The sequence below is a fragment of the Delphinapterus leucas genome, chromosome 20 (genome assembly GCF_059928025.1).
Source record: "Delphinapterus leucas isolate spDelLeu-1000000601 "Yukka" chromosome 20, BTC_Dleu_Yukka2, whole genome shotgun sequence".
Lineage (NCBI taxonomy): Eukaryota > Metazoa > Chordata > Mammalia > Artiodactyla > Monodontidae > Delphinapterus > Delphinapterus leucas.
In genome coordinates this window covers 10,467,717-10,490,768 of record NC_143148.1, presented here as the reverse complement: position 1 = coordinate 10,490,768, position 23,052 = coordinate 10,467,717, and the positions used below count along the sequence as shown (strand labels likewise).

The 23,052-nt window shown below is 55.8% G+C and overlaps 2 protein-coding genes across 2 annotated transcripts in view; both read left to right on the top strand.

Annotated features, from left to right (window-relative positions):
* Positions 1–10,698, top strand: part of NECTIN2 (nectin cell adhesion molecule 2) — a 29,265-nt gene extending 18,567 nt beyond the window's left edge. Inside the window, exons 6-9 of the mRNA XM_022585413.3 lie at positions 5,629–5,782; positions 7,679–7,742; positions 7,889–7,975; positions 8,637–10,698. Of these exons, the coding sequence (XP_022441121.1) occupies positions 5,629–5,782; positions 7,679–7,742; positions 7,889–7,975; positions 8,637–8,900 (569 nt within the window). The 3' untranslated portion in view covers positions 8,901–10,698. The remainder of the gene's footprint in view (positions 1–5,628; positions 5,783–7,678; positions 7,743–7,888; positions 7,976–8,636) is intronic.
* Positions 10,699–11,182: 484 nt separating this feature from the next.
* On the top strand, positions 11,183–22,581 carry TOMM40 (translocase of outer mitochondrial membrane 40). Its single transcript, XM_022585412.3, has 9 exons — positions 11,183–11,631; positions 12,332–12,399; positions 12,869–12,961; positions 13,836–13,937; positions 14,565–14,670; positions 20,088–20,210; positions 20,363–20,439; positions 20,548–20,650; positions 21,908–22,581. Exons 1-9 carry the CDS (start codon positions 11,358–11,360, stop codon positions 22,045–22,047), a joined length of 1,086 nt encoding a protein of 361 aa, XP_022441120.1. The 5' UTR covers positions 11,183–11,357; the 3' UTR covers positions 22,048–22,581.
* The last annotated feature ends 471 nt before the right edge of the window (positions 22,582–23,052 follow it).

Sequence of the window (23,052 nt, the reverse complement as noted above, 5' to 3'; positions counted from 1 at the left end):
AATTCCACGCGCGGAAACATCGTCGCTCACACACAGATGCTGAGAAGGTAACTCGAAGACGTTCTCAAGTGCACACCCTCGGAAACTCCAAAAACCCCATTGTGGAGATTCTCTTTCAACAAACCGTCATCTGACAAGTATTTGCTGAGTCTTCCTCTTGGCCAGGCATTCTCCTCTATGTGGGGAATACAATGGTGACCCAGTCTCAGTCCCTGCCCTCAAAGGAACAGCTGGAGGAGGGTCAGCTCCACCCACCCAGCGAGGTGCCCAACTGGAAATACACCCCCTGAACCTCTATCCCAGATACTCACCAGAGAAACTGGTCTCCCCACCCGCACTGGGTCAGTAGGCACCTCTGTGGGGTGGAGCCTCCAGAACACAGGCGGGATCACACTTGAGGGCCATCGGAGGAAGACAGAGCCACGAAAGCATGGACATCCCCCTGAAACACCCAGAAACCCCAGGGATATCCACCACTGGAAACCCCAAAGCGAACACACTGGGTTCAGAGTTCAGCCTTGAGTGATATTCACCAAGTGCAACACACATACTCAGAGCCCCATCAGGAACCTGGGCAGTCCGGCTGGGGGTAATACACAGAGAATCACACCCCCAGAGACTCTCCCAGTGGTACCCACAGACCCGCAGACAGTCAGAAGCTTCATGGCAAAGACATGCACCTACGGATGGACGCCAACAAACGTGGGGACACCCTCTGAGCACCCTAGAAATCATCACGGTCAGTGAGTGTGCCAGCACAGGTGGCCTTGCCCAGAGGGGAGATTCACTCACAGCTCTTGGCAGGGTCACGTCAGAGGGTCTCAGAGACGCCTCACGTCCCCATGCGCGCACAGAGCCGCATACGCTCTCACGCTCGGTTTGGGGTTCGCGCCAGCGAAAACATAAGAACACAGGCAAGGCCACAGGCTAGACATTGCTTCAGAGAATTTCTGACCCACAGACAGGTACACACTCACCCACCATCTCCAAATCATCATCCCCAGTAACACAGACACACGTTCCGACACGTGCGAAAACTGGTCTCCAGACTTCACTGAAAGAAATCTTTCCCATCTCCAGGGTACAGGTACAGGAATATATTCCCCCTAAAAAGTTTCACAAAATCCTACTTACCCTTCATACTTGAGGTAAACTTTTTCTGTTCTATTTTGTTTTACTGCTGCTTGTGAGTCACCAGTCTGATCTGACAGCCCGCTAGGTCGTGACGCCCCCTTTTTGGAAAACATCCAGAAACAGATACCTGGGTCCCAGCCCCTCTGGTGTGCAGAGGCGCAGGGAGGGGAGGGTCAGGTGTAAGTGGACCCTCCCCATCCCGCCCCCCCCCCCCGCCCTGTCTCTCCCAGTCACACCCTGCATGCAGGGGTGGGGGAAGCGGGGGGTCTGATAAGATGCCAGTTGCATCCATGTCTATCCCTGTTGTGGGGCCTGGACGCCCCCTCCGTCATCCTCACTCCTTCCGGCTTAGGGCTCCCTGGCTTCCTTCTCCGCCCAACCCCATCCCCCATCCTCCCCCAGACCCCTCCCCTCCCACAAGCTCAGGCCCTGCTGGGAGAGGAAACCGGGACTGGGGGCTTCAGGAGCCCCATTCGCCACACTGGGGACACGTGCTCCCAGCCACTCCCGCTCCCGGTGGGGGCGGGGGGGGGAGGAATTACCAGGAGGCCCCTCGCCCTTCTCGATCCCCTTTCTCTCAAGTGCAAAGAGCTTTGGAATCAGACAGCCTCACACTCAAATCTGGGCTGCCTCCTCCTGGCTGGATCAGCCCCAAGATTCCATGACGCTGACCTCAGAGTTTCTGGGAGGGGGTCTCAAACTCAGATGGCTACAGGGTCCTGGCGAGTGACCGGGGTGGCCAGGTGTGGAACTCTGTCCCCTTCGGAGTCACCAGCCTGACTCAGCCACAGCCCATCTCACCAGGTGGAGGAGATGGAAGTTTAGTGTTGCCAGACCTGATTTTTTTTTTTTTTAATTTTTTGGCCACGTCTTATGGCATGCAGGATCTTAGTTCCCCCACCAGGGATTGAAGTCATGCCCCCTGCAGTGGAAGCACAGTCTCTTAACCACTGGACCGCCAGGGGAGTCCCTGGGATCTGATTTTCTTTTTCCCCCTAAAAGAAATCTGGAATTTGCAGTGAAATGGCCTAGTGCTTTAAATGTTAGCTGGCAAGTTTAATTTTGGTTTTTGGTTGGTTGGTTGGTTGGTTTTCTATTTTGTTAGCAAGTGTAATTTGGGGAAAACGCTGTGCAGGTGTAAAGAGATCCAGCTGGGGGCCACCCACTGGCAACCCCTCCGCATACAAAGTGCCCAGCCTGTAGCGAAGAGGGAACGGGCTCTCCCTTCCAACTCCACCTTCTTCTGCCCAAGTTGTCACCTCCCTAGTTCCCGTCCCTGCCCTGCTGTGTCCTGGGTCCCCCCCTCCCCACTCCCAGATGTATCCTCTTGACCTCGTGTCTCCCTTTCTCTCTCACCCCTTCTTCTCTCTCCTCAGACACCCCCCGGGCCTCGCCCCGAGATGTGGGTCCAGTGGTGTGGGGGGCTGGTGGGGGCGTACTGCTGCTGTTGCTGCTTCTGGCTGGGGGGCCCTTGGCTTTCATCCTGCTGAGGGTGAAGAGAAGGCGGAAGAGCCCAGGAGGAGGACCCGGCGGCAGAGGAGGGTCCTACGATCCGAAAACTCAGGTGTTTGGGAATGGGGGTCCCGTCTTCTGGACTCCAAGTGCCCCTGGTCCCCTGAGGCCAGAGGGCAAGGACAAGGAGGACGAAGAGGACGAAGAGGCAGAGAAAGGCCTCATGTTGCCTCCGCCCCCGGCACTCGAGGACGACATGGAGTCCCAGCTGGACGGCTCCCTCATCTCCCGGCGGGCAGTTTATGTGTGACCCCAAGACAGGCAGACAGCCAAGGGTCCCATACTGGTTGAACTTGTTTGTCCGGAAGACACTGGAGTTCAAAGCTACCTCCCGCTTCCTTTCCTGGGATGTGGAGGGAGGTGGAATGTCACACACTGGACTTCTGTCTCCAGGGCTGCATGGGGCAGGGGAGCCCCCCACCCCGGGGAGCTCGGGAATGGGGAACCACAGAGCACCCTCCCCCCCAGAGACTCGATTTGGGCTCCAGCCTGCTCTGGCCCCATGACACTCAGGAGTTAATAAACACCTTGGAGGAAAACATTGGGGGTGTCTTGTAATACATCGGACCCCCTCCTTGGGGGGTGGGACAGGGACTGCTAGGTCCCAGGGGGTGGGCCCTGGAGACTGGGAGCCTGGTGGAGGCTAGACTTGGTGAGGCTGGGGTTGGGGGCCGGCGGGGGTGGGCTCTGGTCACTTGGGTCCTTGAAGGACACATTGGATGCCCGAGACACCTAAAGCCAGTGGGACTGGGAACTGGGCTTAGAGGCTGGTGCTTGGACTCGAGAGTTCCAGGACAGAGGCTGCCTCCCTGGGTGGAGTGGCCAGACTGGCGGGAGAACTGAGCTCCCCGGGAGAGCGGGGCTGGGATCCTGGACTTGTGGGCCCTTGAAGGTGGGGAGGTGCTGTGATCTGATCCTCTGAGGGCAGCTCAGACCCGACCTCCCAGAGCTTGCTGAGGATACTGGGAGGGAGGACCGCCCCTTCATTCTCGGGGGCCCTGAGGGGATGGGGCAGGGGGGGTTGCTGAGGAACCAGGAAAGTCCCGCCTCTGGAAGAACACGGCAGTGGCCTTTCCTACCTCCTTTGTGTTCCCTTGTCCCCAGGCTGTGCCCAAGGGGATTTTCGGTGATTCAGAGGGAGGGGCTGCAGCTCTGCATCCTTCTCACTCCCCGCCACCATTAGAAAATCTCCCAAACCCGGGCAGGGAACTGCGGTGGAGGCATGGAGGGGGGAAGGTTACCTCTGCTCTCCTGAGCCCCATGGCCACCTTGGTAAAACACCAGTGGCCTTCATCTCTGCTCCTGAGGCTGTCATGGGATTCAGTAAGGCTGCGCCCGAATGCCCAGCGTGGGGCTGAGCACCCAGGAGGGGCTTGGTGAGCCCGTTTCTTCCACCTGCATTGCCTTCCACTCACGGTGCGGGGACACTGCGGTGTCTCGGGCAGAGCTTGCCCTGCCCTCCCGGATATGCAGCCAACAACAGGAATAGCAGCAATTTTAGGGTGAGCGTGTGTAGACTGAGCAGCAGTTACTCTGATATTCCCCCACGCTCTGAAGCCCTCCAGAGGATGCCAGGCTGTGTAACAGGAAGTTGTGGAAATCGGAGAGTCCAGGGATCCAGGCAGCGTTCCTACCGGCAGCTTTCTCTCTGCATCTCTGAAGTGGGGTTGATGGAAGGGGGACGCCTGTGGATGGGGCTTTGGCACACACGTTATTTCCCCTAGTTGTTTATTGTCTGTACCACCCTGTCCAGGGCCCCCCCAACCTCCTCCCACAATGGGAGGGTAGTGCCAGGAGGGCAGGGGTGGGAATTTGGCTGATCTGGCAGACAGTAGGTCCCTAAGTGTCCCTGCTGGGCCCCGCCTTACATGTCTAGAAAAACACCAGCTGTGTGCCAGACCCCACCCCTTGGAGCGTGCAGTGTGGAAATTGGCAAGTAAACAGGTAATTGCTCCGAAAACGATTCAGGAAGTGGGAAGTGTTACAAAGGAGAGGCCCAGGGGGTCACGGGCTTCTCTCCACCCCTTTTCCTGTTAGGTTAGAGGAGCTATGATCCTCTGCCTAGGATGACTCCATTCTATGTAATGAAGGAGGGGGTCTGATCCCAAATCCAGAGTCACGCTCCGACCCCCAATTTTTTTGCCTTTTCTCTCCATTCCCCATCACCTCTCTTCCCTTAGCTCCACACTCTCGCATCATCATTCTGCTCTGGCCACATGGCCTCCTTGCTGTCTTTAAAAACAACTTGAAAAACTGCGCCTGGTGGCGCAGTGGTTGAGAGTCCGCCTGCCGATGCAGGGGACACGGGTGCGTGCCCCGGTCCGGGAAGATCCCACATGCCGCGGAGCGGCTGGTCCCGTGAGCCATGGCCGCTGAGCCTGCGCGTCCGGAGCCTGCGCGTCCGGAGCCTGCGCGTCCGGGGCCTGTGCTCCGCAACGGGAGAGGCCACAACAGTGAGGCCCGCGTACCGCAAAAAACAAACAAACAAACAAACAAACAAAAAAACTTGAGGCTTCCTCCCCAGGACCTTTGCGCTGGCTGTTCGCTCTGCCTGGAATGCTCTCATATTCTCATGGTTCACCCCCTACAGCTCCTTCAGATCTTTGCTCAAATGTCACCTCACAGTAAGGCTCTCTCTGACTGCCCTTGAGGGCCCCTGCTCTGTCACTTATCACCTACCCTACTATACACTATTATCCTCTATCACTTACTATCACCTGGCATATTAGCTATTGTGTATATTTCTCTACTGGTGTCCTCCCTGCCCAACAAAACATTAGTCCAATGTGACTAGGACTTTTGTATGTTTTGTTCACTCTATCACACAACAAATGATCATTAAGGATTAAGTGAATAAAAAGAATGTCCTCTGCCCTTGGGAAAAGAGGTAGACAGGTGGGTGGTGACTTGGGAGGTGGGGCTGGGAATAAGGCACTGTGGCTTCCTCCTGGAGACTCCCTCACACTGTCCCTCTTCTTGCAGAGACACCCAACACAGCAGGCGCAGGGGCCACAGGTGGCATCATTGGGGGCATCATCGCTGCCATCATTGCGACTGCTGTGGCCGCCACAGGCGTCCTCATCTGCCGACAGCAGCGGAAGGAGCAGAGGCTGCAGGGGGCAGAGGAGGTGGAGGAGTGAGTGATGGGCCCTAAGAAGTGGATGAGGGAGGGGTCCCAGAACTGGGCGCACGGAGTTGGGGAGGAGGCTGGGAGAAAGTCATCAGCAATGGCTGAGTGACCCAAAATAACCATGACTTAAATGGGGTGGAGAGGAGAGTTTATTTCTGTCTCCTAGAAATCATGTCTATGACAGTTCTGCTCTGTGACGTCATCAGAGCCCAGGCTCCTGCTATCTTTTTGCTCCACCTTCCCTAGTGCGTGACCTTCATTCACATTCCAAGATAGCTCCCCTCTCTTTTGTTGTTGTCTATGTACATGACAACCAGACATGGCCATCCTGGCCTCAATGACCCCATTCCTTTCAGTGGGAAAGGGAAAGGGAAATAGAAGGCAGTCGGCAGCCCTGTAAGGGAACCCATCACTTCCTCTAATTTCCCATTTCCCAGTGGCCTAGTCACATGGCTGCCTCAGCTGCAAAGGAAGCTGGGAAACGTAGTCTTTATTCTGGTGGCCACGTACCCAGCCAAAATCTCTATTACTATGAGAAAAGAGGAGCCTAGATATTGGGGGAAACTAGCCCCACTTCTCTGTGTAGAACACTTATGTGACAGGCTTGATGAGATGTATGTTATGTATGTGATCTCAATGAAGCCTCATATCCATCCATTCATTCATTCGTTCAATAGGTATTCAGAAAGTACCCACTTGGGGCAAGACCCTGAAAGCTAGGAACACAATGATGAGACAAACACTTAAAAGGTGTCCAATAAAATAAAATAAATTTAAAAAATAAATAAAAGACGTCCGCACACATAAACATATCATATCATGGAAACCTAATTTTCAGATGGAGCTAAGGGTACCCATTTTCTCAAAGAGGAAACAGTTCAGAGAGCTGAAATCACTTGCTGAAATTCATCCAGCAAGACAGTATTTTGGGGGCAAAATGGTTCTGAAATAATATGACCCAGTGTGTGTGAGGGGGGACGCTTGTTAAAAATGCACCTTCCTGGGCTTGCACCAAACCTATTGAGTCAGTACTTTTACAAGAAGGGCTTGGCATCTGTATTTATAACAAACTCCCTACGATGCACAGGAAAGTTTGTGAACCACTGTCTTAATCATCTAGTCAATGCAAACCAACAACTTGCTGTTGATCTCTTTTTCTAAGCCCATGAGACCCAGTGGTGTCTGAGATGGCCCTGGCCCTGGCCTCTCAGGGTTCACAGTCTCAAGGAGACAGACCTGTCCCCAGACAGTGACAGTCCATCATGGCCAGGGATGGGCTAGGGAAGCTGAGGGAGCTGGGAGAGGCTAGAAGGGGCACCTGACTCAGCCTGAAAGATGAGGGAGGGCTTCCTGGAGGCAGGGACATCTGAGATGGGGATTGAAGGCATAGTAAGCCTCCATCATTATTATATATATATATAGGATGCTCTGGTCTGAGGGTGTGTAGAATGAGGGAATTTAACATAGTTTGGGGGGCAGGAAAGCATTTCATTCATTTTTTTCATTCCCTCTTCTAACAAATATTTCCTGATATTCCTCATAGTGTGTTCTGGGAACACCATGTTGACAACACAGATCTCATTTTTTTCCCCTCACATTGCTCACAGTGGGGTACAGTCGTTGAATGAGATCAGAAATAATATTTCAAATACAAACTCAGTAAGTGCCCTGTGAGGGACGTATAGGTAGATATGATCATATAACAGGAGTTCCAGATCCTCCTGGAGAGTCAGGAGGGCTTCCTGGAAGAAGAGAAATTCATGGGATGAGTAGGAGTAAGCTGGGTAAGGGGAGGTGGGTGATGGGAAGAGAGATCAGACAGAGGAAAGAACTGTGCAGTGGCCCTGGAGTAGAGGGCTTCTCAGGGCTTAGCCTTCACCTGACCTACCTCCTACCCCACAGCCTAGAGGGGCCTCCCTCATACAAGCCGCCGACTCCAAAGGCAAAGCTGGAGGAGCCGGAGATGGTGAGCACTTCCCCTGGAGCCCAGGCTGCCCCCACATCCCCACACCACTTTTGCCACTGAGGCCGGGGCTGGGAGCGGGGACTGGTGGGGAGAGGCTGTCTGGGAGGGGGGGTGGTCCTGACCTGTCCCTCTCTCTCGCATCACAGCCCTCCCAGCTCTTCACCCTGGGGGCCTCGGAGCACAACCCACTCAAGACCCCCTACTTTGATGCTAGTGTCTCGTGTGCTGAGCAGGTAGGAGCTCGGGAGAGGACAAGGGTGGGTTTGGGATCTGAGTTTAAGGGCCTCCTTACATAAGAGGTCAAGGACTAACGGTTACAACTCAAGTTCAGAGCTGTATCTCTGGTCTGACCTTAGAGCTCTGAGATACATTTAGGATTCAGTGGGGGAGGTCTTGGTTGTAAAAGTCCAAGGACATGGGGTGAGAGTTTAAAGTCATCCATCAAAGAAGACTGGTTGAGTATCTCCATTTGCCAGACACTGTACCTGGAGCTGGGACAAGACAGACAGTCACTCCCCTCAGTGGCCTCCTGGAGATCAGAGGTTGGATGTTGAGTTTGAGACAAGTCAGTTTTCAAGGGGCTATTTAGAGCTTAAGTTTAGGTCAAGATTGAAGTCAAAGACTCATGGGGAAAGACTTGGGGTCAGTGATCAAAAGAAAAGGAGAGGCTCAAGATTAACAGGGTAGAGTCCATGCTCTGGGCTTTGAGTTAGGGACCAGCTGTATGATTGTCCCAGTTCAATATCAACCCAGGTGACAAGGGGTGACATAGGGTGAGGTCAGGTCTGGTTGGCATGGGGAGATGGTGGTCAGGATTTGAGGGTCAAGGGGCAGAGTGGGATTCTGTGTCATGTTCAAGAGGTGACCTTGGGTTCATTCCCTCCCGATCCCCAGGAAATGCCTCGATACCATGAGCTTCCCACCTTGGAAGAACGGTCAGGCCCCCTGCTCCTGGGGGCCACGAACCTGGGGTCACCCATGCTGGTGCCTCCAGGGCTGCCTGCTCTGGAGAGGGTTTCCCTGGATCTAGAGGACGAGGAGGAGGAGGAAGACTATCTGGACAAGATCAACCCCATCTACGATTCCCTGTCCTACTCCAGCCCCTCTGAGTCCTACCAGGGCAAAGGCTTTGTCATGTCCCGGGCCATGTATGTGTAAGCCGCCATGGTCCTGGCCTCTCATCTCTCATTTTTTGATCCCTCAACTTTCTGCCAGGGATCTAGGGCCCCCTGATCTCTCGCTTGGCCACTGTCAGTTAACACACATGCATCTCATCTGTGACTTCTATCTTGGTGGCTCCACTGTGACCTCTAATCCATGATCTCTGACTCAGAGAAATGGGCCATGACAATGGAAAACTGATAACCTTATCTTAGGAGGGGCTGGAGAAGGTAGGTTTCTTCACAACCTCTTACCCAAGGGGTCCTCAGACTGTGACCTTAGATTATACCTCTCATGTCCCACCATCTCCAGACTCCCCCCAAATCCCAAAGAAGACCCCAGACCTCTGATTGGACCTCAGGCAGTCACTCCTAACAGCTCTGCTTGGGTGGGTGTTGGGGGCATCCTGTTGCTCAGACCTGAGCCCTCCAGGTGGCAGAGCCCCACTCGCCCAGTCCCCACCCTGTCCCCAGTGGTGGGAGGGAGGGGATTTCCCCAGCCCAAAGCAGAACTTCCCCATCTCCTCCCTCCTGCAGGCAGGAGTCTCAGGGTACAGACCCTTCCCTGAGCTCCCACTACCCCAATTCCTGTGTACAGAGAATTATGCCCCAGCTCAGGGCTACATGGGGTGAGCTTCATGCAGAGTGGGCCTTGCTGACCCCAGCCTTCGGAGAATTTGCTGTTACTTTGAAGACTACTGAGTTCTCTTACTCCTGCCCAGTGGGGTTGGACCCACCCGCCTGGGTGGGGGGTGGGGAATGGATCACCTGGATCAGGGGTAGGGGATGTGATATTGTTTTGTAATACAGCATTTCCTACAAAATGAGTTTGTACTTTGACCAGGTCTCAACTCGTGTTTACTGTGGGCTGTGAAGGGGATGGGGGTGGAACATAATGGGTAATGAATAGGGGGGTCCAGGGCTTGAGGGAATCAGTAGACTAGAAGTCAAGATGGGTTACAGGCATTAAGAAAAGGGCCAAAGATGTGAAAAAGATAATTGAGGGGATAATGAGAAAAATGCATAGCCAAAAACATAGTGATGGGTAATGGAAGGAGTGGGGAGGAGTCCAGGGCATTGTGATTAACGAAAAGGAATCTGCAACAGCAGTCTAATGGGTAATGGACCGAGATAAACGAAACAAAGTAGAAATAGCAGTAATTAAGTACGAGGGACTCGGGCGTAATGAATAAATGGCAATAAGAATAGGCCAAAGGCAAATTATGAATAATGTTGTAATAGGAGCTCAGGGTGTGATGGGTAATAGGTCTGAACGAATGAGCCAGGGGCAGAGGGATTAATAATGGAGAAATAGGGGCCGCAGGCATGATGGGCAATGGACCCAAAACCTTATGGTCAATTAAGAATTAGCTAAAAGAATTAGGGAAATGAACGGGCATAAATGGGCTAAAGGTAGTACAGGCAACGAAGCTGAAATGAATGGAGCAGAAGGCATGCTGGGTAATGGGACAGGAATGAATGGGCCAAAGATGGAAGACGCAGTGACCGGGGCAAGGATTGGGGGGAGAGATCCAGAAGGCATGATGGGTAACGAAAGGGGTGGGTCTACGGCAACTGTCCCGTTAAATAGGTAAGGGGCATTGTGGGTAACAAGAAGCAGGACCGCGTTCACATAACGGGTTAGAAATCTCCCGTGGCACTGTGGGAAGGGCTAGCACTTCCGGCTTTCGGTGTGCGACTCCGGACAAGGGGGCCGCCCCTCTGCCGCGGTGCCTGGTGGGACGCGAGACCTGACCTTGCTGCCTAGCAGCTTCTGCCGCGCAACCCACCTTTATCCGTGTCCCTTGACCCTGGCACATTAGCCAATGAACACAAAACGCTGATTACGTCTCTAGAGTCCGACCCCTGTACATGCTGGAGCCAATCAGGATGCTTCAAGGGCAAAGGCCGACCAATTATCATGGCAACTTCGCTGAGGGGCGGAGTCGAAAGAGGGGCGCCTTCTGGAATGGGGCTGGGGCGATACGCCAATGGGCGTTGCAAAGTGTGCAGCACAGACCAATGGCGAGCGAGCACCGGAACCCGCGGCATCTAGAGCCAATCGGTGTGGGCTCTCCAAGCCAATGGGAAGGGGGGGAGGTGTGCTTTGACCTGTCTGCGAGTGGGAACCAACAGAAAAGGACGTTCCAAAGAGGTGGGTGGGACTTTCATCCATGACTCCAATAGTAAGGCCAGACACTGAAGCTGGTGGGCGGACACCAGGGCCCGGTAAACCAATGGGCTAGGCGGGGCGGGGCGACGGTGGTGGCGGCGGCGGCGGCGGCGGCAGCGGGTTCGGTTGCGCGTGGCGCACGGGGTGGGAGCGGAGCACACCGGGGTGAGGTGCTGCCGCGCGTGAAAACGGGGCTCCGAGCAGAGGGGTGTTCGCCGGCGCTGGGCCTGGAGCCTGCGGGCCTTGACCTCTGCCCTCTGACCTTTCCCTTTGCAGGCGACCATGGGGAACGTGTTGGCTGCTAGCTCGCCGCCCGCAGGGCCGCCGCCGCCGCCTGCGCCTCCCCTCGTGGGACTGCCACCGCCTCCGCCCTCTCCTCCGGGCTTCACGCTGCCGCCGATCGGGGGCGGCCTGGGTGCTGGAGCTGGCGCAGGTCGAGGTTCCGAACGGACGCCGGGGACTGCGGCCGCCAGCGCTGGAGGGACCGGGGATGATAGGGCCTGCGGCTGCCTGCCCAACCCGGGCACGTTCGAGGAGTGCCACCGGAAGTGCAAGGGTGAGGGGCTAGGGGCCCGGCGGGCTTGTGATGGCCCGGATATCGGGGGAAGGAGGAGCACACTGAGGACCTTGGGAATTGGCACGGACCGTTGGAATCATTTAACAGAGCGTTAGGAGTTGACGTTGGGATCGAATGGTGGCACATTGAGCTTGGGGCTTAGAACGATGGGATCAAATGGTGGAACCTCAGGATAGAATGCCAGAGCAGTGAAGAAAGCCTTAGGGACCTCAGGAGCCCCAGGAATCAGCCAAGCCAGCCTCTTGTGATTGGGAGGGAAACTGTGGCCCAAGGTCACAGTGTCAGCAAAGGGCCAGTGGAGGTGGGACCCAAAGCTTCTGGATCCTGGTTTGGAGTAATTGTGATAGCAAAAGTGGTGGCAGCAGCTTACTGAGCACCGTCCTGGCATTCAGTATGTGTTAACTCATTAAATCCTTGCAATATTTCTACGTGGTGAGCATCTTCAACTTACAGATGATAAGTTTGACATAGATAAGGTAAGTTGCCTAAGGTCACACAGGTAGTAGGTGGTGGCCCTGGAATTTGGATGCAGGCAAAGGCCTTGGTCCTGGGCCCATCCATTAGGCTATTTACTGGTTGGGATCCCTGGAGAAGGGAAAGCGGGGACGGTACGGAAGGAAGGGATGAGAAATGTGTGTGCTTGTGTGTTGGAGTGTGACAGCACTTCTCTCTCCTTTAGAGCTGTTTCCTATTCAGATGGAAGGTGTCAAGCTCACAGTCAACAAAGGGTTGAGTAATCATTTCCAGGTGAGCCTTCCTGGTCCCATTATCCTCCAGGTCATCCCGGCCATCCCCCTGCATCTGCATGTACAACCCTTTTACTCCTCCCTAAAGGTCTGGGCTCCTTGGTACTTGGAAAGACTCAGAGACTCAGTGCCGGGCTGATCACACAATGGCGGCCAGTGGTAGGGTTTAGGGACCCAGAATCCAGAGATACACCATCCCCCCTCAGCCAGCATCCAGGCAGGAATGAAGTACCAGGTGTGTAGCCCCAGCCCCAGCCCCAGCACATCCCTTCTCTGAGTCTCTAATCCAGTCAGGCCACACCTCCCAGTCTTCATCCCCTGTCCAGCCTAGAGATGCCCTGATGGGGAAGCCAGATTGGCAAGTGTCTCCCATCCCAGGCAGGAGAGGAGCTGTCCTGGGAGTGGGCTCGGCTGGGTTCCTTAAGGGGTGGCCCACAGACTCGTCACCACAGCCCTCCCTCTTCTCTCAGGTGAACCACACAGTAGCCCTCAGCACAATCGGGGAGTCCAACTACCACTTCGGGGTCACGTACGTGGGGACAAAGCAGCTGAGTCCAACAGAGGTGAGGTTCTTTTTGCCATTCATTGACTGTATCTTCTAACAATGTAGCCAGTCAGGCGCAGAAGGCCTTGTCAGTAGGAGGCCAGGACTGCTGAGAGTGTTGGGAGGTGGAGACTGTCTCTCCAAGGTGCGTCGGAACCTGGGTCATCCCTTCATCCTGACGCCCACGTCTCTGCCCAGCCCTGTGCTGGTTGAGTCTGGGGACACCAAGGTCACCAGACAGTGATGACCCAGAGTGGGCAGGGCTGAGCTGTAGATCTTGCAGGGCTTTGAAGGCCAAGCTAGGCATTTGAACTTTCGCTAGGGGGCGCAGGAGAGCCGCAGAAAGATTTAAGTGAGGGAAAGACGTGATCAGATGAATGCTTTGGAGATAGATAGCATTTCTCAGGCTGTCTGCCAAAGCTAGGTTAGGGGAGTAAAGGCAAAACTGGAGACCCGGAAGGAGGCTTGGGCAGGACACAGAGTTGCGGGACTAAATTAGGTCTTTGATTATATTAATGATTTCCATGCAATAAATTCATTTATTCAACAAACCTTCATTGTAACCCCCATTCTGTGCCCAGCCCTGTGCTGGGTGGTGTTGGGGACATAGCAGTGACTGAAACAGCCATGGGGCTCACAGCCTACTGGAGAAAGGGAACAGCCTGTCCCCAGAGAGTAACAGTCCAGGGAGAGTAGGACTGAAATGGGGGAACCCAAAGGTTGTGTGAGCCCAGAGGGGAGCCTAACTCAGCCAAGGTGGTCTTGGAGGGCTTCCTGGAGGAGAGAACCTCATTCTGAGGCTTTCTAATCCTAGGCTTCTTACCGAGGCCCATCACGTATATACTTCTATGATGCTAGACCTCTAATCTCTAACTCTGCCCTCTGCCCCACAGGCCTTCCCCGTGCTGGTGGGTGACATGGACAATAGTGGCAGCCTCAATGCTCAGATCATTCACCAGCTGGGCCCCGGCCTCAGGTCCAAGATGGCCATCCAGGTGAGTGGGGGTCGAGTCGGCTGCTCCCCCAGCCACCCTGAGCACCAGGCTGCCCTTGGCGTTGAATCCAAGAACCCAACGCACAGTGAGGCCAAACAGACCAAAGCATCAGAGTTTGGTGCAGAGAAAGGTTTATCATAAGGACCAAGCAAGGGATACAGGTGGCTTGTGCTCTGAAGACCCAAACTCCCCCATAGTTTACACGGAAGAGTTTTTAAAGACAAATTCGGGGGGGGGAGGGCCGCAGGACGTGTGACTTTGTTCTGGTTGGTTGATGGTGAGGTAACAGGGTGGAATGCCAGGAATCTTTTGCTCGGCCTGAAGTTACCATCCTCCACCTGGGTGGGGGGCCTTTTATATCCTTGAGAAAGAGCTAGGATTCTGCCTTATCATGGCACTATTGTTTGACTATTATTTGATTGCTTTTCCTTTGTTTCTGCTTTCCCTCCCTTCCCTGATTAGAAAAGGTTTGGATTTGCCCTAGGGGAAGGTCTAGGAGACTGAAGCCTTTTCTCTACAAACAAGAAAAGGGGGTTGAGTATGGGGACTAAAAGGCTTTTTGTACCTGGGAGGGCCCCATGGGGTCCTCCTCGCTTTCACCCTCACACTTACCCCTCCCCTCCACAGACCCAGCAGTCAAAGTTTGTGAACTGGCAGGTGGACGGGGAGTACCGGGGTTCCGACTTCACGGCGGCTGTCACCCTGGGGAACCCAGACGTCCTGGTGGGTTCAGGTAAGAGGCACGGGGCTTGGCGGGGGGGGGGGGGGGGGGGGGCGTGTCAAACCCCAGTCCCAGCTTTGCCAGCAAATCCATTTCTTTCGCTGGCCCTCTTCTACCATCCAAGAAACAGTCACGGGCAGGTGTGACTTCAGAGCACAGAACATCAAGCCTGTAGCATTGTGGGGGAGAAAGCAGGTTCAAGTCCCAGCTCTGCCACTGGCTTAACTGCGATTGTGGGAGCTTCCATCACCCTCGTGGGCTTCAGTTTCCTCATTTGTAAAATTGGGTTGCCTCACAGGGTTGTTGAGTGGGTCATGTGTGGAGAGCTTCGAATGGGGTCAGGCATGTGATGGGTCCCAAGGAAATGAGCTGTTCTTGTTACTACTCGTGGGGCTCTGGGGTTGCTCAGGGGCAGACAGAGCCCACGTGCAGCTGAGGGGAGGCAAGTAAGTCTGAGATGGAGTTGGAGGAGGAACATTGCTGTTTAGGTTGGCTGGGGGCAGGCACCAGCTGACTAATGTCTGGACTTCTGATCTCTTCAGTTTGCTTCCCCCTTTTTTATTTTTGTCTCTGAGTGTCTGCTTTTGATTTCTCTATATTCGTTGAGTGAGTTTATGAATCACGTACTCTATGTCTTCCGCGTCCAGAGGATACGGTGGTGAACAAAGGAAAATTAGGTCTGTCCTCTGGGAGCTTCCATTCTAGTGACATAAGTAAAGCAGATGGGTGATGGAGCTGTGTGGAAAAATTACGGCCTCGGGAGGGGTGGGCAGCATCTTGAGAGAAGGCCTCGTTACATAGGTGATAACTGAAAATGAAGACTGAAGGATGTGAGGGAAGGTGCCAAGCAAATATATGGGAAAAGAGCTTTTCAGCCGGAAGGAACAGCAAGTGCAAAGGCCCTGAGGTAGGACCCTTCACTGGAACATCAAGGAGGATTGGGGCTATAATGAATGAGGAAGGAGGGCAAGTGGTAGAAGAAGTCAGAGGCTAACAGGGCCAAGTCACTTAAGGCTTTGTAGAGCTTTGGCCTTTACTCAGATTGAGTCTGGGGCCACTGGAGAGGGATAGGATCTGACTTAGCTTCTAACAGGACCACTTGTGTTGACATGTGGGGAACAGACTACAAGGGGTTCCAGCCTGGTGGCAGCAGAGGGGGTGAGAAATAGTCCAGGATCTGGATGTACTTTGAAGGTGGAGCGATGGGATTTGCTGCTGGGTTGGGTGTGGGAGATGAGAGGGAGGTCAGAGATGAGAGGTCAGCCTTTTTTGTCTTGAACAACTAAAAGGGTGGAGGTGGTGATTCTGGATTCTTGTGTCTGCTGTTGGCTCTGTCAGGAAGAGCAGGCTCTTGGGCAGTGGTGCTGAGCAAAGGCATGTGAAGGTGGGAAGCCAGGATACCTGTATGCCCAGCACCTGGAACCCTGCTGGGAACAGAGTAGGCGCTCAGAAAATACTGAGCAAAGGAGTGAGCGGTGGTCACAGCAGGTCCCGTTTTTCACCTCCTGCCTTTCATCAGGTCCTAAGCATACTGTGTGTACCCGGTCCTTCATTCAGTCCCTCGAGGCACTAGGGATGGAGCAGTGAGCAAACGGTTCGTGGAATCCTCTCAACAGCCTTGTGGGGTAGCACTGCTGTCATCCCTGTCTGATTGAGGCCCAGAGAGGGCAAGTAACTTCCCAAGGAGACACAGCAAGGCTGCCTCCAGAGTCCATGCTCCTCTCTAGGGCACAGGGCCCCCTGCCCCCTCAAACACTCACCGGCATCGGCCTTTCGTGTTCCTCAACACTGGCCTCTAGGTCCCTCCTCCCTGGAGCCCAAGCCAGTGACACTCTCGTCTCTTAGTTCCTACAGGTGTCCCTTCCTCCCTTCAGGGACTGATCAAAACTTCTGGTCCCAGGTCAGTGCTGAGCACATGAGTAACTGACCACTGACAGCTGGGCACTCCACCCCCTCTGAGCCTCAGTTTCCTCATCCATCTCATGGGCACAATTGCAGGGAGCTCACCTTGCTGAAGGAGTCAGTGGGAGAAGCTGTCAGCCCCAAGTGCAGGGCCGGACATGCCTAGTTAGGGTTCGCTCTGGGTTGGATCTCCATGCCACCCCACATGGGCAGGCGGATCAGGGTTCTCACAGATGAGGAAAGCAAGGCCCAGGGTGAAATCAGTCCCCCAGGATCACAACTAGGAAGCAGAGGAGCTGGAGTTTGAATCATGGCCTAGGCCTAACTGAGGAGCCACTGGTCTTACATGGTCCCCTCTCGTGGCCTCGGCCCCTTGTCTGGAGTCTCTGCTTCATTCTGAGCACCTAGCATGTGCCCACCTTGGGCGGGGTATTGCTGGGACACACACACACACACACACACACACACACGCACGCACGCGCGCACACACACACACACACACACACACACACAGCCCTTCCCTGTCCTCACAGGGCTCTTAGGCCGGTGGGGGAGACATTTGCCTCTAAACAAATAATCACACAGTGACTGCATTACTGTTGGGAGAAATCCTACGCTGGGAAGGTCCAGGTTGCCGTGAGAGCTTATAACGGAGGTCCCGTCTCTCCTGGAGTGACAGGGGCAGTGTCTAGACCGAGGCAGGGGAAGAGGAGGGCACCGCTCCCAGAAAAGGGCTCTGCATGGACAGAGCCCCAAGGAGCACGGTGTGGGGAGGGTGGGAAGCCGTTCTTTTGGGCCGAGGCGAAGAACCACCTTCCCTTCGGTGCTTGCCTCCCCGCCGCCGCATCTGCCCTGGGTGCCTGCCCTTCCTGCCCGAGGTGACTTTCCGCAGGGATCCAGATGTGGCCCCAGCCCTGCAGCTTTCGGGAAACCATGCTTCTTTCCCAGGTCTGCGCTCTGCCCCTTGCCCAAGGCCTCTTCTTTGCTCACAGACCTCTGACTCACTTTCTTTCCTTCTCATGGGGTTTTGAACTCAACAGGTTCTTCATGGCCACTCCAGACATTGCAGAATGGCCCCTGGTTGAGAGCCACTGGCTTTCACAAAGCCCCTGCCTTGGGGAGCTCCCGGGGGAGCTGGGTGTGGACACAAGTGGGAGGAAAAAACAGAGCAACTTAAGGAGAGAGATGCAGGAAGGGCTGGGATGTTCAAGAAAAAGGCCTGTGTGGAGATAAGCGCTGCACAGTGAGTTGTGAAGCTCTCGGAGGAAGCCTGTTTCAAAGCTGGGGACGAGCCACGTGGGGCCTTGCACCTGTGCCCTGAGGAGCTGGGGTCTCCTTGGCACTGGGGAGCCATAGCGGGTTCTGGAGCGGGGAAGGGGGAGCAGAGCCAGGTGTGTGCTTTAACAAGATCCCTCTGTCTGCTGCATGCGAAGCTGCTTGGAGTGTGTGAGACTGGGGCAAGAGACCAGGGAGAGGGGTGGGGCTTGGGGAGCAGAGGGCGAGGCAGGCCCCGGAGATGGGGCATGGGAGAGAAGTTCAGGGCCCGCGAGGCCCTCAGTTCCAATCGTGGCCAGAGACTCTTGAGTTAAGTCCCCGTGTGATCTCTGGATGGTCACTTTTCCCTCTGTGGGCCTGAGGTCCGCCTTCTACTGAAGGAGTGGCTGCTCCTGGCCAGAGGTGTGCTGGTAATGGCTTAACAGCCGCCTCAAGGGGTAGGGGCCAGGAGGTGGATCTGTGTCATCTACTAATGGGGAGAAGCCAGCTCCAGCCCACCCTGACCACAGCCTCCCCCAGGGCACCTCCAGAGCCCTGGCCAGCAGCCCTCAGCCTCGCTCAGCCCCCCTGGTGGCAACCCTCACCCAGGTGTGCCTGAAGATATGAGCAGCCCGATCCTGTCATCCCGTCCTGCCCTGCTCCCAGAGCCGGTCCCTAGTCTGCGCCTCTGATCTCTGTCTGGGAAGCGTCTTCCTGTCTCCGGTTCACACCTCGTGCTCCTGTCCCCGAGGCTTCGTCCCACTCCCACCCCCGGCTCTGGGCTTTCCCTGTCCCTACCTTCCCTTCTGCTCTGGTCTCCCTCATTCTGGCTGGGGGTCCAACTCTAAGCTTATGTCGCCTGTCCTCACCTGCTCTGTCTTGTCAGGTTGGGAATCTTCAGTTCCTCCACCCCTCTCCATTTCTTTTCTTTTCTTTCTTTCTTTTTTTAAAATATTTATTTGGCTGCTTTGGGTCTTCGTGGTGGTGCACGGGACCTTTCGTTGCGGCACGCAGGCTTCTCTCTAGTTGTGGCTTGTGGCGCGCGGGCTCCAGAGTGCATGGGCTTAGTTGCCCCGCAGCATGTGTGATGTTAGTTCCCTGACCAAGGATCGAACTGGCATCCTCTGCATTGGCAGGCGGATTCTTAAGCACTGGACCACCAGGGAAGTCCCCATCTGTTTCTGATTGTTTCCCTGTCTCTACAGAGATGTCTCTTGTTTGCTTTTTCTCTGTCACCACTCCCTCTGCAACCCCCAATCACTCTCTCTTCCTCCCTGGTTTTTCCTCTCCACAGAGATTACATCTGTGGCGTCTCCTCTCCTGGGCTTTCAAAGACAGACACGAATGAGTCCTTGGGCTCAAGGAATTCAGCCCAGTGGTGGAGTCATGGGTTAACAGACACTCAGGTGGCCTCAGTCAGAGCCATCCCTCCTGCCGAGGGACAGAGGTAGCAGGGCCCATCCTCCTGACTGCCGGGCGCTGGCTGTGTGCCAGGCACTCCCTGTGCACCGCACCTGCATCCAGCCCTCTACTCCTTCTCACAACCTCATGGGGTGTCCCGTTCACAGCAAAGCGAGGCCAGTGGCCCGCGGTCACTCTACCAGCAAGTGGTAAGGCTGGGATTTGAACCCAGGCTGTCTGGCCCCGCGAGGTGTGCTCTTACCAGCCCTATCCTTCCTATTGCTCACGACGGCACAGTGTCTCAGAGCCTGGGCTCAGGGCTTGGGGAGGCCTGGATTCTGCCCCTGATGCATCTTGTGACCATGCAGAACTGACTTACCCCCTCAGCCTCTGTGGCTTCCTCTGTAAATGGAGACAAATCAATGCAGAGTAGATGAGGTCCCAGGGGGCCCGGGAGGCTGACCTCAGAGCCCTGCGAACTGCTTGAGCAAGGAGCCCGAGTTGGGGCTTCCCCGCTGGCGCAGTGGTTAAGAATCCGCCTGCCAATGCAGGGGACATGGGTTCGATCCCTGGTTTGGGACCCACATGCTGCGGAGCAACTAAGCCCGTGTGCCACAACTACTGAGCCTGCGCTCTAGAGCCCGTGCGTGGAAGCGCATGCACTGCAACGAAGAGTAGCCCCCGCTTGCTACAACTAGAGAAAGCCCGCGTGCAGCAACAAAGACCCCATGCAGCCAAAAATAAATAAATCAGTTAATTAATTAATTAATTTTAAAAAAGAGCCCGAGTGGGAGGCCCGAGGGAGAGGGATTCCAGCTGGGCAGAAACTAACCACCGAGCCCAGGAGTAACACCTTCCCATCTCACCCGCAGGAATCCTCGTGGCCCACTACCTCCAGAGCATCACGCCGTGTCTGGCCCTGGGTGGAGAGCTGGTCTACCACCGGCGGCCTGGGGAGGAGGGCACTGTTATGTCACTAGCTGGGAAATACACATGTGAGCCTGGGGACCCTGGACTCCTGGGTCTGAGGGAGGAGGAGCCTGGGGCCCTGGACTCCTGGCTCTGAGGGAGATGGGGGAAAACCTGGGTTCCCAGATGCCGAGCCCCCTTGGTAACCTGCCCCGCCCCCCACCCTGCTCTCTTACAGTGAACAACTGGTTGGCGACAGTCACGTTGGGTCAGGCGGGCATGCATGCAACATACTACCACAAAGCCAGTGACCAGGTGAGCTGGTCCAGGGACTGGCCGCGCAGGCACACGTGCTGGGTGTGGGGTGCCCGGGGCTGGCACGCCTGGGAGGCTGACCCGTGTGTGTCGCCCTGGCCCCTCCAGCTGCAGGTGGGTGTGGAGTTCGAGGCCAGCACCAGGATGCAGGACACAAGTGTCTCCTTCGGGTACCAGCTGGATCTGCCCAAGGCCAACCTCCTCTTCAAAGGTACAGGCCTCCATTTCCCTGTGTGGGAAACAGGCAAGAGGCACCTCTGAGTGGGTATACCGGCCAGGGGAGATGGTAGAGGGCAGTGTGCTGGGCCCCCAGGTTGCCCAGGAACGCTAGTTGAGAGGGTGGATGGGTGCCTGGGCCCTGAGCTTTGCACCTACCACCCGCCGAGTGGCCCTCTCCCAGTCTGCGTACACGGCCCTCGCTTTTCTTTTTCTCATGAGTGGAAGGCAACTTGGAGCACAGCCGGCCGACCCCACAGTCTCACGTTAGGGAGGCTGCCCAGTCACAGCCAGATCCAGAACCTTCCCCGAGGCCGACCGACTCTAGTCTTAAGTTTCTTCTTGGGCCTCAGTGGCTCTCAGGTTTGGGGTGTGTGGAGAGAGCCCTGGAAAGGCCGCTTCAGTGGGCCTGGGTCAGGGTTTCCGAAGGCGGCCAGGAGGGCCAGGGATTGGGTTTGGGGGTTTTTATTGTTGTCGGTTTTGGGGTTTTTTTTGCTTCTGAAGCCCGCATTCCCTGCCCACCTCTCGAGCCCTTGCTCTGCAGGCAGCCGGGGTCAGAGGCTAGGTTTGGGCAGCAGCGCTTCAGCTTCTCTGCTCCTGTTCAGTGAGTTCTCAGGCTCCACCCTGTGGGGACCGCACCAGGTACTTGCACACCTGTCAGGTCCTGGGGCACAGGCCCTGGAGGAGATTTCAGTCTTTCTCACTTTTTTTAAAAAAACTTTTATTGGAGTATAGTTGATTTACAATGTTGTGTTTCTGCCGTACAGCAAAGTCAATCAGCCATATGTATACACATCTCCACTTTTAGACTTTTTTCCCATATAGGCCATTACAGAGTACTGAGTAGAGTTAGAGATTTCAGTCTTTCATTCAGCAGGTGCTCAGCACCTGCTCTGTGCCCGGCCTTGTGCCGAGGATGCTGGGGACGCAGCAGTGACCAGGCCCCTTCTCCCACCTCCACCCCCCAAGCCCCGGGGCTCACAGTGGGAGGGACAGACCCATCCCCAGAGAGCAGCGACCTGGTGTGGACAGGACTGGGATGACGGGGCCCATGGGGTGGCCTAGGGCTTCCCGGAGGGGAGGGTCACTGAGCTCAGAGCTGAAGTACTTGGAGGGCATGAAGAGGTTTCGGGTGGCGGGGCCAGCACGGTCCGTGGTCTGGCCGGTGGTATCTGAGGTGGGCCGGAGGGCAGCTCGCGGGGATGGGGCGAGAAGCCAGCGCAAGGCTCTAAGCTCGGTTGTTCACCCATAGGTTCCGTGGACAGCAACTGGATTGTGGGCGCCACGCTGGAGAAGAAGCTCCCACCCCTGCCCCTGACGCTGGCCCTCGGGGCCTTCCTGAATCACCGAAAGAACAAGTTCCAGTGCGGCTTTGGCCTCACCATTGGCTGAGCCCCTCCTGGCCCCTGCCTTCCACGCCCTTTCTCCTTCAGATCCCACCTCCCCCTCCCCCTGCCATGGAGGGGAGACCTGATCCCCCCTCCCCCTCCCTTCCCTCCTCCTCGGAGGTCAGGGGGGCAGCGGAAAGGAGGGGACCCATCACCCCCGCAGCTGGCGGGGGGCTCCTGGAACCACAGGCACGTCAGGATTCGGAGTACCAGGGGCGGCGTGCCCGGTGGGCCTGGGGTCCAGGAAGGGATTCTGGAATCAAGGGGCGCCCGGGATTCTGAGCACCAGGGGCAGAGGCGGCCAGACAACCTCAGGGAGGTGTTGGGGTGTCCCCGTGCCCCAGAGGGCCCTAGGCCCAGCCCCCAGGGGGCAGCAAGAAGAGGCGCTTCCCCATCCCCAGTCACTCCACCCTGCCCGCTTTCCCATCCACCCTTCGGTATAAATCATGTTTATAAGTTATGGAAGAACTGGGACATTTTACAAAAAAAAAAAAAAAAACCTACAAAAAATATACATGGAAAAAAAAACGCAGGCGTCTGTTTTCCTCCACGTGTCTGTGGTCCATTTGGCCTGTTCATTTGGTCTGACCTCCCACAGTGACTAGCAGGGGCCAAGGGAATCGAGCGGAGTCCCTGGCCAGAGCCCAGACCAGAGAGGGGAGGGGCCTGGCCAAGGATCACACAGCCTCCCTGTGACCTTCCCTTCAGGGGCATCACAGGCCTTCCCTCCCCAGGAGGGCATGGTCTTGTGGTCACTCAGCTTGGCCTGGCCAGCATGGCTGCAGAGGACTTTGTCCCTGTGAACTGAAGCAACAGGGGTGAGGCTGTCTCTGGGTGCAGGGGTGGGGGTGGCGAGCTGGGACTCCGGGGTCTTTCCAGGTTCCCAAAGGGGCAGGGCACGAAGGGGTGTGAGGACTTTCTGATAGGAAGGTCAGAGCTTCCGAGAAGCTTCAGGAAGCATTCAAGCACCCGGATGGAGAGAGTTCAGAGTTGGTCACTCCTGCTCCAG